At 37.0% G+C, this 14,553-nt stretch overlaps 1 protein-coding gene across 3 annotated transcripts in view; it reads left to right on the top strand.

The window, feature by feature from the left end:
• MCPH1 (microcephalin 1) overlaps nucleotides 1-14,553 on the top strand; it is a 120,081-nt gene that overhangs the window by 93,488 nt on the left and 12,040 nt on the right. The window contains exon 13 of one of the 3 annotated variants that reach the window (XM_085217916.1): nucleotides 219-308. The exons of the other annotated variants lie outside the window; for them this stretch is intronic. Coding sequence (XP_085074042.1) covers nucleotides 219-293 — 75 coding nt within the window. The 3' untranslated portion in view covers nucleotides 294-308. Of the gene's footprint in view, nucleotides 1-218; nucleotides 309-14,553 lie in introns of those variants that run through there. 3 annotated transcript variants of the gene reach the window in all.

Here is a 14,553-nt window from a genome sequence, read left to right as displayed (position 1 = left end):
TGCAGCATATTTTCATATATTCATATTTGCTGAACTGTATTGTGGATATGTAACGTGAAGAGGATAGAGGAACTGAGAACTGTTTTTGCACTCCATAAAGATAAGTCTTTCTTTTCAATGCTAATAAATGTAGTCCAGTAATAGTTCTCATAAGCCTCTTGCTGATTCTACAGCACAAACTGGGAGTTCTTTGTATCATCCATCTCTCTGTTGTACAGGGAGAGGAAGGAACTCAGAGCATGCTGATTTATTTTTTACTTTTGCCCTGGTTACTGAGGCACCAGAACTTTTGATGGGACAGAGGAAGAACTACTGCACACTGATACCAAGAGTAAGTCTCCCCTTTGAGATTAGGCAGCTTCCTCCTTATGGCCACCTAGTGAAACTCCTCCTGCTGGTATTAACAGACGTACCTCACTGGCTGGGTAACAGTCTGCACTTTATCTCTGCAAATAAATCATGTGCTGGAAAGATAATCCTCCATCTCCAGTGGAATGTGTACAGAAGATCAAATCTCTTTTGAGTATTCTATTTTATCGCAATATAAACTAATTAGGAAGTGCTTTTACTTCACTTTATCTAAATCCAAATTATTAATGAGTAGTTTCACTACACAGAGAAAATTCAGAACTCTGAGAAATCTTTATTTTGTCCTACTAGAGATACATGTAAATGAAATCCAGTGGCAGTCACTAGTGATGTCTGTACTGTCTGAATGTGAGTCCCCACTCAGGCTAACTACAGCCAAACTCCAACATATATTTGCAAATACTGTCAATTCATTCAACATTCACTTTCTAACCTCAGGTAAAACATGAATATGGAAAGTTTTGCTTGTAGCTTTAATTTCTCACTTGATTCTTAAGTCAATGTCTTCAGTCATATCCGTGATCAAATTCTACTTTAAATAACCAGCATGCCTTCATCTTTAGGGTAACATTAGTGGTTTTTACTACTTCAGCTGTAGTGTGGGGGATGTTATCAATAGCAAGAGCCAGTGAATAGCATTTTTCTTAAATATAAATAACTTTAAATCTGATTCATCAGATTAATAATCAGCTGATGTTGTTCTATTAATTTCTGCATTCCTTTGCCTGTTTCCTACTCAATTTTCATTTCTAAGAATAGAAGTGTTTAAATTACATATAAAATAATTACTAGATGATGGCTTGACAATTAGAATATCTCTTTTATCAGTCACCTTAGGACATTTTCTTTTTCTATCAGTGAAGATTATGTTCTTGAGGAAGATGTCAAGGTGTGATTCTTGATTAAATATAAACATCAGATCACCCAAAGCTTCCTTGCAGACAAAGGAATTTCTCTCTTCTGAAGGGAACTCTTGAATAACAAGCTCAGATGGAAGCACCTGAGGTTAGTTGAAATTAATGACATGCACTTCACCAGACATTATAAGAGCTGGCCTCGTGCTCATTATAGAAACCTCATTGCTGCAGACTGTGTGGGGAAGAAGAGGCTTTTGCAAAACATTTTTCTACAAACAATGATGAGAAATGAGTTTTACATCACGATTTCTTTTATTTTGCTAAAATTTCCACTTTCACTTATTGAAGAAGTGATGGTTGCTTCAGTTTTGAGATGTGTCCCCATTGTTTCAACATTTTCTTACAATTTTCAGACTATTATATCCCAACTTTTTTCTGTTGATTCTCATTTCTCTCACAGTGGATTCCCTTAGACTATGAATTGATTACAAACCAGACCAACAAGAAATTCAATCTGAATTGGAACAGGCTGCCCAGGAAGGTGGAGCAGTCACCATCCCTGGAGAGGTTCAGGGAATATGGCACTGAGGGACATGGCTAGTGGTCGTGGTGGTGATGGGTTGACAGTTGAAATAGATAATCTTAGTGATCTGTCCAACCTTAATTTTTCTGTGATTCTATGATTCTAACTACATTGTTCACCCTGAAGAGATCATTCCTTCACATTTTTCAAGGTTAAGAGCATCATATCTTTGATAAATGTCAGCTGCAATGTTTAAACAGTGCCTGTTCTGGAACCCCCTTGCAAGGATGAAGGGTGGCTAGCAAAGGACAGAGTTTTCAGCCAGCTGTGCATTATTCCAGGCAGGACTACAGTAGGCAGGGAAGAATTTAGGAGTTATGGCTTGTGCTTTGTTTTAATTTCATACCGAGTACAAATAAATATTTTCAGAGGCAAAGATCTATTAGTCTGCAGAAAAGCCTCTCGTGAGAAGCAGTGGAATCCCCATTGTGTGAGTAATTTAATATAGATGGGCAAAACATCGAAATATGTAAAGGAAAATCCTGTGCTGGCAGCAGTAAGAATTAGGTGACCTAATAAGCTTTTTCATCTCTAATTTTTCTCACTACACCCCATCACTTGCCTGAAAGAAAGAAAAATATTTATGTTGGACCTCTATGTGAAAAGTGCTTATAGAAAAAAAAATCCCTCTCCAGATGACGAAAGTGTAATTAATATATTTGAAATAATTCTTGCATTTTCTCAAAGTTGTGAAATTAAAACCATCAGCCACAAGTTAATATTAATGCCTGCAAACTGATAAGCACAGTTACTGCACTTTTGCCAGCAGTGGGTTTAATACTGGAAATCACAATAGTTTTAAATTTCATTACAATAGTGGAGCAATTGCATTTTGCATTATTAAGTGTAGTGTTGAAATTTAAAAGAATATAGTTAATCCTATTACCAAAATCATGAGAGTGAGACTGTTCCAAAGATTGTTTTTGCCCACAACAGAAGCTGCTTGGCTAATAGAAATTTACAACCAAATTATTCTCAGATATGTATTTCTTTATTGCTACTTTTGTTTTCTCGTTTTACAAAAAGTGCCTTTTTAAATGCTTACAGTAAATGATGTAAAAAATGTACTCCAAAGAGCTTATCAACATAACAATCTATAAAGTTAGGATCAGACTGCTGATAGCTTTTAACTAATTTGAAACAGATTCTTTTCTGGCTTTTAAAACCTCTATTTTATTCTGTTTGAAGCAGGCTCCCTCGTATTCAGATATTTACCTCATCAGTCCTGCAGTACAATGGAGAAAAACTGCACTCACCCACATCTTACCTGAGCTTGCTGATGCACAATTTTAGTTTGTTGTACATCCAATAAACAGAAATAGCACATACTTGTGAGACAGAGGTTTCAATAAACAGAGAGCCTCAGGACTGCGAAAACGATAATGCTTCAAGGGCAAATTGTGGGCCTCCAATTTAGAAGGCTTTTCTAGTATCAGTCAGAAGCTTTTCCTGAGGTGTGTAGTGTGCACTGTGGTCAGGAGCTGCTGAAGTAGGCAGAATGTGGGTCTGGTCTCCATTACTGTAATTTGCAGATACCCTGTGTCTGCAGACAGAGGATGGCCCAAGGCTTTCAAAGGTGTTAATGACATGAACTGTGGCCAGGAACTATGTTTATTTGAAACAGAATTGTATTTTAGAAGTAAGCCAGAATGTGTGAATCCTCAGCCATTTGTGTGAAATTTTTTTTTTAAAGACACAGATTTCTCACCATACGTTCACTGGACTAGTTAAACAACAGTCATTATTTCCAGGGAGTGTCACCTCTACCACTAGCTGAGATATTGGCTTTCATGGCTGGTCCAAATGAGAACCAGACTTTATAGTAAATGGCACTTGATTCACTCATCAATTTCTCAATATTAATGAATTCATTAATAGTTCATTCAATAAATCCCATATCTTTGCTGGATTTTCCATGTCACAATGAGACATCTGTTTCCAGGAAATTAGATAGTAGATGGTATAGTAAATATTGAGCCATATTACAGGTGGAGGATTGAAACTACTGAAATGAATGGAAGGCAAGCAGAAATGAAGATATTCAGGATCAGAAATAAAGGAAGAATGCTTTCTTATCTTAGAATTATAGAATTGTTTGAGTTGGAAGGGACCATTAAAGGCCATGTAGTCCAACCCCCCTGTAATGAACAGGGACACCACAGTTAGATGAGGTTGCTCAGAGCCTGTCCAACCTGACCTAGATTGTCTCCAGGGATGGGGCTTCCACCAGCTCTCTGGGCAACCTGTTCCGGTGCCTCACCACCCTTATTGCAAAAAGCTGTTATTATATCCAGTCTAAATCTTCCCTCTTTTAGTTTGAAACCATTTTCCCTTGTCCTATCACAACAGACCCTGTTAAAGAGTCTGTCCTCTTCTTTCTTATAGCCCTCCCTCAGATATTGAGAGGCTGCTATCAGGTCTCCCTGGACCCAGTCTCAGATATTTCTCTCCCCAAACTCCAGACTTCTCCAGGCTGAACAGCCCCAGCTCTCTCAGCCTGCCCTCATAGGAGAGGTGTTTCATTCCTTGGATCATTTCTGTGGCCCTCGTCTGGATGAGTTTACAAGGTCCATGTCTCTCTTGTACTGAGGGCTCCACATGTGGGCTCAGTACTCCAGGCTTTATTGTGTAACAGAGAGCCAGGCCAGAGAGCAGAACCAGAGCAATACGTGAAATGTAAATTCCACTGAAATTCTCACTGAAAGAGATGTAAATTTAAAATTGATGATGGAAAAGCCAACAATATTTTATATATCTAGCTCTGAGTGTTTTTCTTTGTATCTATTCATACGTATCATGCATATTCAGCCCCTCTTTACTGGCATTTATTGTACCTAGTGAGAAGTAAGTTCTCTCAGTCAGCTAACTCCAAACATGATTGAGTATCTCTGAAACCTCAGATTAAACCAAAATTGGTTGCCCTGCCTACGTGAGCACAACATGAACTGCACTTACATTCATTGTAGTTACTGGTTTAACAAGAAAGCTTAGGTGAATAACACTTGGTCAAACTCACTGTAGTGGCTGCCAGTAGAAATTTTATAATGTGTAAGCTGGTGCACAGGCAGTTTTTTCCAAGCAGTTCAATTCACAATCAGCAGGAATCTTGAAAACCATTTCCTTTGTTTATCATATTTTCATTAAGAAGTGAGTTACTACATCTGCCACGGTCTCACTTTAAATACTAATTCAAGGAGCATTTTATCAGGCCACTGCTTTCTGCAAGTCATATGCTGCTTCTCTGCCTAATAACGTGTTACCATTTTTCTGCTTGCACTGTATCCAGAATAACTCAGAATAATCCCTACATACATTTGTTTCACTGCTATAGACAAGAAAGAAAAGAACTTTCATATATTCAGGATGAGAATGCAAATTACTATTTTTATTTAATAAAGACAGATTGTTGAGCCTGGCACTAATTTTATCCTTTATTACCAATGAAGACATGAGAACTTGAAGTACATCCTGCTTCCATACTAGGGAAGTTGGCTCGAACTGGAAGAAGGAAGACATATCAGTTTTTTGTGGACCGTGTTCTTTAAATGTTAGTTTACAAAGGCATGCTGAGTCAAAAGGCCAATTTTATCCAAGCAATGTTTTTTAAGACATAGTAGCCTATTCATAAAAAACAGCTTGGATAAAGCAGGTTCAGAAACCTGTTATGCTGTTATGATGATTGCTCAGGGACCCACTTTGGGAATGCTGCCCACCTGCCAGTGTGGCTTTCCTGGCTGCCGTACCTGTATGTGAGCACATGATCTTGTCCTGCGGCAGCTTGCTTGTGACACACCAGCTAGGTGCTACAAAGAGCTAGCTCTGTTTTGGCTACATACCTAACTTCTGTGATAAAAATCAGTGCCTGTAATTTCTTTTGGCCATATTCCAGTCTTTGCTTATGGCACCATGAACTTGCAGATCTCAGTAATAGAATCCTGATGTCTTGCTGCACTTCAGTCACAGAAACTCTTCACTGGTTATTTTACTTGTAGTGTTAGTACATGCCACCGGTTTCCTCTCTGTGTTTGACTGATTTGAGCTAATGTGGAAATGAAAAATGATTAATGTGAAAGTTTTGCTAAACAAAGGCCCTAAGTGTTGACAGGATGGCTGATTCCAAAGCAGATTTTCTCTGCATATAAACATGGTATACATTTCATAAATGAAAACTGCAGGTTTTCTTTGCTTGCTTGTTCTAAGTGAGACGACGTGATCGTTAAAGGAGAAGAAACACAAGGATGTGTTTCCACAAACTTGTTTGAGAAATACGTGTGATAGCAGTGCATCAGAAAAGTGAGCAAAATCTGAGCTGGAAACTGGAAGCTGGAATTGATGTATTAGAAAAAGGAAAATTCAACCCAATGTTCTCTATAGCCAATGTTCCCTGCTAGAAAGAAATTGAGGTTTATCTTGCTCTATTGATACAGTTTGAATAGACTTCTGCTGTGCTGTAATTGATCATATTCTACTTCTATGTTATTTTCTGATCAATGACCTTGCGCCTCTAGAAAATCGAGATTGGAGAAGTAGTGTTATTGCTTAAAAACAGAAGTTTTATTTTGGTCTTTTTTCCATGATAGCAAAAGCTTGGTTAAGGTTATGTGCCTTTGTCTGTTTGTTCTCTTCTGGTGATGTTACATTGTGATTGTGTTTGCCTGCATGATTCATTATAGGCTTGCTGGCGGATGGTCACGTACACTTTGCAATAATGCTTGATGCTAATAATAATCAGCTTTTAGCTTTTATGTTTTTTCTATGGTAAACTGACAGTAATGCATATTATCCTAATGCCTAGGATATGGTTGTTTTCAATCACTGCTGTCTAAATATATTATCCTTCAGTGAAGAGTGTATTTATTTATGCTCAACATTTCATGAATAGAAGCTATATTACATGTATGGATGACAGTGACAGAAGAAGTAGTGTTCCATCTTTCTCATAAGAACAAGGCGAAAGAGTAATCTTCCAAGGAAAGTGTATGCTAGAAAACTTCTTGGCTCTTTCATATGAATAATCTTCTGTTGTTTAAACCATTGGAGCCCCACAGGGGCTATAGAGATAAAGCTGCAGAAATCCTGCTTTGTCTCACTTGATCCCCACACTTGTTATGGTAGAAGGAAATTGTTTATGTATGTTTTATTGCATAACAACAAATCAGGCTTATATGCAGTGTTTATCTGTAATGATCAAAATGATCAGTCCAAAATACTTTCCATTTACTTAAATGGTGGAATTACAAAGCACTACTTCTACATAGAGCAGTTAAATGTGTATAGCAAGTAATGTTGTTTTATAAGAGGAAGAATGTGTTGAATTGTGTGCTCTTATCACTAAAATCTGACACAGATACATTTAATCATTCTTGTAACACTGACTAATATATTTAATCATAGTTCTAAGTGGAAGTGCTGAAGAAGCCACAGTATGGTGGAACTTTGTGGGGACTATTTATAGCTGTCTTTGTGTTTGAAAAGGAAAATCTCTCATCTAGCAGTTTTAGTGGAGACAGCTGCTGAGATGCTCTTGGTGGTTTTTGTTTATCATGATGGTAGTACACTATATCCAGGCAGTAAAATTAGTTATAAATCTGACTCACTTAAAGCACCATGTCATGCAGTGGTTCCAGCAAAAATGAATCCTAGTAGTTTAGTTAAAGTTCACTTATTTTTAACAAACTCCTTGCTCCATTTCTTCATTTAGTCCTAAGTAAAAAAATGTATTACAACTCCACTCATGTTCAAAAGTCTATGATAATGAAGCACATGATATTCTCTACAGTGTAGGACCATGGCCTACAGACCTGAAAGGGTATTTTTTTCTGAAAGAAATTCATCAATAACATGACAAAGAAAGTCTTCTTCATCCCCTCAGAGAACAGTAGAAAAATTAGCTGATACTGCTTGTCTTTTCAGACTCTTATAAACATATCTAAGGTGTGATCTTAAATGCTGTGTTATATCCTCCAAAAACTGACGTTAAAATAATTCCCAGGTAATGTGAAGAAAATACTATATGAATCCAATATATATGAATGCCAATATATGAGTCCTGTTAGTCTCAGTTTCAAAGATATAAAAGTTATAATAGATTCTTTTGATTCCTAACTTTCGTACCTTTGCTTCAACCATGTGAAAAAAAATTATATCTGCAATAAAATTTGATCATAAGGTAGTCGCAAAAATAAATTCTATCCTCAGATTTATTTTGCATTATTTTTGATTTACTAGGATTATGTGTATATGTATGTATATATAGACATACTTCTTCTGTTCTTACTGTTTAGTGATTTATTACATGTTGATGAAATTCTGTTATAGGCCTTGGAGGCTTTTCCAAAGACCAGAGGTTCTGCTGTTGTGTTTTTCTTATAATGATTTATGTCTTGTATATTGAAGTTATTTCCTATTTATCAGAACTATTTAAAAGATCATCTAAATCCATTTTTTCAAATACTATTATTAAATAATTGCCTGAAGAAGTTCCCAGAGGCTGTAATAAAAAAAAAAAAAGCACCTCACAATTAGAAAGGTAGAAATTCTTCATTGTTTTTTACTGGACATAAAACAGGACTCTGCATCCCAATGCATTGTACAAATCCAAAACAAAAGATAGCATCTGACCCAAGAACCTTTTGATCTAAGGAAGAATATTTCCATCTTTTTTTTTCTGACCTGTCTGGAAGGTCACACTTTTTCCATGTTCCGTTCTACCAAATTTATTTGTGGCTCTGAAGCATTATTAACTTCATTTTGAGTGGAAGACTGGCAATAGTTGACAAGAGGGACTTCTACCTGTGGAACTGATTCCAGGCTGACCTTATTCCAGGCGTTGCTACATGGCATGACTATTTTTAAAGCTACCGTAAAGAGACATTTAAGGGGAGTATGCCTGCCTGAGGCAAAGGATTTTTATGGATAGTCTGAAAGAGGCTGAATTTTGTTGGCTGTTTTAAAAGTATCTGTTAATTAGTACCTTTTAAAGTAATATATTTTGGAGAATCCAGGGGAAACGTGTAAAAATTTTAGTTAATACCAGCTTCCTGTAGTCAAAGGAAATAAACATTTAAAAGTCAATTTAAGAGGTACCTTGCAAGCATGTTAAAACTGAAAATCTTTAGATGTCTTCCAAATACTTTTGCCTGACCTCAGACATTCCTATGTGATGGGAGATCATTTTCAAGTGCCCGAAAGAGCTGCAGTTTCAACACAAAGCAGGGTCAAGCACTTTATGTTTTATTGAGGGCTAGTCTTGAATTTTGGGCTTAGTCCAACATGAAGGAGGTAAACAACCATCCGTATGTTGATTAAAAAAAGTTTTGTGCTAAACTTTGTAATTTGAAATTATATGGTTGGGTCAGTTGTGGTTTAGAAGAAAAAATAAAAGAACAGCATAAACTAAAGTGCTGTTTGTCCCATTCCACTGAGTTTTCAGTGTGACTCAGCATAAGCTTATAAAACAAAATATGTGCTTTCTTAAATCAGTGTAGTTCTGCTGTATTCTCTTTGTTATGTGGATTGGACCAGTTGCTGCTTACTCATGTAGGAGAAACCTGGAAGAGATTAATTGGCTTGTATTCAGACAAAGCAGGAGGAGCATTCTGTCTTTTCTGGAGGTTGATGAAATCATTTGTCAAATTTAGGATTTTTTTTCAAGATTAACTGGACTATTTCTAGCTCCGTGCTGTCTTTGAAGATATTTGAGATGTAGTGTGGGCTAATTCTCTTATCAGAAGTCTTTATCACCTACTACTACTAAATGGGTTCAACCATTTACATGCTCTTCCTACAGCATTCCAGATTTGTCTGTCACACAACTCTACAGGGTGATTGCTGCTCCTGCTGCATCTGCCTGGCGATGTATCTGATTTATTACTAAAAGAGGCAGTGCTCTTCATGAAGATATAGAGCGCACATGAACACATTTTAGGAATAGTTAATTTATTTGTCCAAAATGGAATGAGTCTAATTATATATCTCCTGGTATAGTGTCATTTTTAAAATTTGAACTCCTGTTTTGTTGAGTCAGCACTTCCAGTTCCAAGGTTAAATAAATTTAGAATAGAAAACACGTATGTTGCATTATGTAGGCTATATTGTACTTAGCCAGACAATTCGTTGTGTTTGCAGGTATGCTCTTTAACTTTTCCTGTGGAAGCTGTCTTTCTCGTGGCAATTGCAAATCAAGAAAGAGACCTTTGATCTGTAATCTAAACATTAGCAAAAACTGGTAATTGAGGAAAGAGAGCATTGTAAAGGATTTTTATAGATCTGATCTTACAGATCATGCTGAGGTAAACGCAGGATTTTTTCTCTTTGGAAAAAAAAATTTCAAAGTATGTGCTAAATGATCTATCAGGCTGTGAAAATAGGTGAGATTGGCCATACAGAAAGGCATATTTCAAGTTTTTTCTAGTGTTCTAAAAATGTTTTTCAGTCACTTCACAAAGATGGTGTTACGTTTGTATGGCACTAGGGGAATTGACTATTACCTTTAATAGCTTTGATAACACACTATTAGTGAAAAACCTGTTAACTGGGTTTCATCTCTGACAACTGCATGCCATAATTAAGTGTATTTCAGAAGCCAAATTAAATTGAATGAAAGAAGTAACCAGTAAGGATGTTCTCTTGAACATTCATTCTTACCATGATGAATGTTGCTTGTTTTTCTCTTCTCTTTAATTAGAATGTTTCTACATTTGCCAAAGAAAATGTTGGAATGCAGACAAAAACTGAAATTATAGGAACAGGGCTTGATGTAATAGCTTATTTGTAAAGGAAACACAACTTGTTTGGTATTTTATTGAAACAGGAAGTTCAAAACCTCAGTACATACAAGTACAACAAATTCTCAGGTGCTAGTTGAGTCATCTGTTGTTGGAAGTAGTCTCATAGAAGGCTTCCCCTTGATTTAGTTTTAATCTTCAATTAACAAAAGGAAGGAAATTACATACAGATTTAGTTTTAGATTATGTGCAAAGGTCTGTGACTTTTTAGCTGTCACTCTGATGTGCACGCTTTGTGAGCATAACACTGACACAAATAGAGTGTCTGAATGAATATATTCAGCTTTTAATGTGCATAAGAAACCTGATGTATTTCATTTATGAAAAAATGTAGAAATGTAAAATGTAAATGAAAATGAAAAAGATGTAAAATCAGAATACTCAGATTTTTCTCCTTGTCATCTCGTACATGATTTCAGCTTTACAGCAAGTTGTGGAAGTAATCATTAGTGATAAGATAATAATTGATAAAATTGCTGTTTGAAATTTAGTATGGGATTTTTAATTTTAATTGCCATGTTTGTTTATAATAATAAGTCTAGTATCACAGACTCATAGGGCTTGGAAGGGACCTCTGGAGACCATTTAGTCCAACCCCTTACAGTAGGTTGCACAGGAAAGTGTCCAGGTAGATTTTGAGTATCTTCAGAGAAGGAGTTTCCACAACCCCCCTGGGCAGAATTCTCCAGTGCTCTGTAACCCTCAAAGTAAAGAAGTTTTTCCCCTTGTTTTTATGGAACTTCCAGTTTGTGCCCATTTCCCCTTGTCCTGTTACTGGGCACCACTAAAAAGAACCTGGCCCCATCCGCTTGACACTCACCCCTTAGATATTTAGAAGCATTTATAAGATCTTCCCTCAGTCTTCTCTTCTACAGGTTGAAGAGTCCCAGATCCCTCAGATTTTCATCATAATGGAGATGTTCCAGGCCCCTAGTCATCTTTGTAGCTCTCTGCTGGGCTCTTCCTAGGAGATCTTTTTTTTTCTTGAACTGAGGATCCCAGAACTGGACACAGTACTCCAGATGTGGCCTCACCAGGGCAGAGAAAGGGGAAGGGGGGGGGCGGGGGGAGGAGGAGGGATGATAACCTCCTTCGACCTTCTGTCCATGTTCTCCCGTTCTTTTTAATGCACCCCAGGATATAATTGGCCTTCTTGGCCACAAGAGCACACTGCTGGCTCATGGCCAACCTGTTGTCCACCAGAACACTCAGATTCTTCTCTGCATGGCTCCTCTCCAGCAGGTAGCCCCTAACCTGTACTAATGCATGGAGTTACTCCTCCCCAGATTTAGGACTCTATGAAACTTCATAAGGTTCCTCTCCACCAAACTCTCCAGGCTGTCTAGGTCTCACTGAATGGCAACACAGCTTTCTGTTGTGTCAGACACTGCTCCCAGCTTTGTATCATCAGCAAAATTGCAGAAAGTGCACTCTATCCATTCATCCAGATCAGACTGAAGATGTTAAAAAGAACAGACTCAGTACTGACTGCTGGGGAACACCACTAGTTACAGGCCTTTAACCAGACTCTGTGCAGCTGATCACAGTCCTCTGAGTTTTGCCAGTCAGACAGTTCTCAGTCAACCTCGTTGTCCACTCATCTATCTCACACTTCCTAAGCTTAACTACGAGGTTGTTATGGGAGACAGTGTCAAAGTGCCAAAGTGCCAGTGACAGTGCCAAAATCAGCAGCTTCTGCTCTGCTGCTTTCCCCTCACCTACCCAGCCAGTCATGACACCATAGAAGGTTGCCAGGTTGGTCAAGTATGATTTCTCATTGGTAAACCTTCTCCTCCATTAAATAAGATCATGTTGATACCATGTAGTTTTGTTTAGCTGCAAAATCTTTAAAAGGTGCTTAGGAATTTGTGTATGTTTTGTGTAGAAAAAGTGTCTTTCTCCCTCCTTCAGAAGTCTGGTCTTCTTTGAATGAGAAAGATTTTATTGAATTATTTCTAAACCCCAAGAATACTCCAGTGTGAATTTTTCTTTCCTCTATCAGTGACTTGAGCAGTGATGTCTTTGTAGATCCCTCTCTACTGGTCCAAAAGATTAGGATGAGTACATTAGTGCTTTCATCAATAATATTGTTTTCATGAAAAAATCCATGGGTAGCATTAAAACAATCACGTCAACTCCTAAAATACAATTTTAGAATAAAAGTAGACACATGATTCAGTGAGTTTACAGGGTGTTTATAAACCTTCTACCATCATAATAGTTTGTTTTAGGACTAAAGCTGCATATGAGTTATGCCCACCTTATTCTAACTGTTCTCACTGGGAGTTCTGGACTGGGATGCAGTTGCTCAGTTTATATACAGTACTTGCTTGGTATTGTTTTGTCTTTGAATTACAACTGCTTGGTTGTGCAATGAAAACCTCTTGAAAAGGCTTTTTGCCTTTAACACCTCAGATAAAATCTAGATAAGCTAAAAAGTAATTGTCTCTGTCCTGCCTTGTTCTTAGACAAAGAACAGTAAGAATATAGGAAAGGAACTCAGAAAGAAGAACAGGGTCAGCAGTCTGACCTTAGATACTTTGCCCAGCTACTTTAAAAGTCACTGTAAGTCCAAGACTATAATAAGTCTGGCTCATTCTCTGTTTTTAACCATGTCATTGCTGGCAATCTCAAATATAAAACAACAAGAAATTCAGTAAGGAAGTTATAAAAACATTTCTAAAAGAGTTAATAATTACATGCAGTAAACAGATCTCTCTGTACAAAGAAAATAATCTTAGTGTCAGGTAGTGTGCCTATACCCTAGTAACTTCCATAGCATAAAAATTACTCTGTGTTCACAGCACAGGTCATTATCCCTCAGCTGCAGAAAAGACCATCACAGCTTGCTGCCAAAATATATTTACAAGTCCTTTCTTTGTTAATCATATGTTTATTGCCATGCTAAAATGTAACAAGTGTTCATGAAAAGAATCTTCAAACAGAGCATGTTAAGAGTGTCCTCTCTTCAGTAACTATGAAGAAATTGGTACAAAGAAGTTCTTTTCTTGAGTAATTGCCATCTGAAATGCACCTAGATAAATATTTAAGCACTTTTAAATCGGTTGTGTGTGCTGGTAGCTCCATTTTTACTCAGTGCTGGAGGGTAAATTGTCTGCTTTCCACACTTCCTATGGGATCTTCCAACTTGTGATTTAATTAGGTGAAGAAGAATCTGTATTACACACAAGCAATTATTGCTGCCATGGAGGAGCAATTACTGCTACTCATCAGGGAAACTGTAGCCCAATAGTGGAGCTGACTGTGGTTCTCAGGAGCTTCTGAGAGTTGCCCAAATATTTTTCGTAACTGCCAGAATTCCATAGCAGTTGCATCCATTTGTGTGATGCCAACTAATGTCTTTGACATTACTTTGGGTTTATTTCAGTAGTTCTCAGACAATTTTAAGGGTTTTTCTCTGTTGAATATGGATGTAATTTCAATTAAGCTTTTAGTGTGTATTTTAAAAACCAACCATTCCCTACTACTAATTGTTGTAATACACGTGTTTCACTCTATGTACAGAGAATTAAACACGTTTAAATGTTAATGCTATGCTCATTAGCAAGCATCTTTGTCAAACAATTTAAGAAAAAAAATATAGCTTTTTCATTATGTCTGCTACGTAATGGATTATTATTATTGTTATAGATTGAGTGCTGAACACAACCATTTTATATTTTTGTTAATGAGAGAATACTTCAGGCTCCCCTACTTAGATGGTACTGTTTTTCTCTGTTGACATTAAAAATTTTAAGAAAAAAATAAGTAAAAAGCAAGAAAAAATTTTAATATGTAATTTGCTGATGCCTGTCTTTTTAAAGCCAGGTCTGTATTATTTGTCTCACTGAACCATATGAAGAAAAAGATCGAGAAAAGTCAGTCCTAAGAAATTTGAACAAAGATGAACTGACTGTGTTCAAGCTTTGAGATATTTCATAAAGCTGTTGAAAAGCAA

This window comes from Meleagris gallopavo, chromosome 2 (assembly GCF_905368555.1).
Source record: "Meleagris gallopavo chromosome 2, MGAL_WU_HG_1.1, whole genome shotgun sequence".
In the NCBI taxonomy this organism is placed as follows: Eukaryota; Metazoa; Chordata; class Aves; order Galliformes; family Phasianidae; genus Meleagris; species Meleagris gallopavo.
This window is presented reverse-complemented; position numbering and strand designations above follow the sequence as displayed.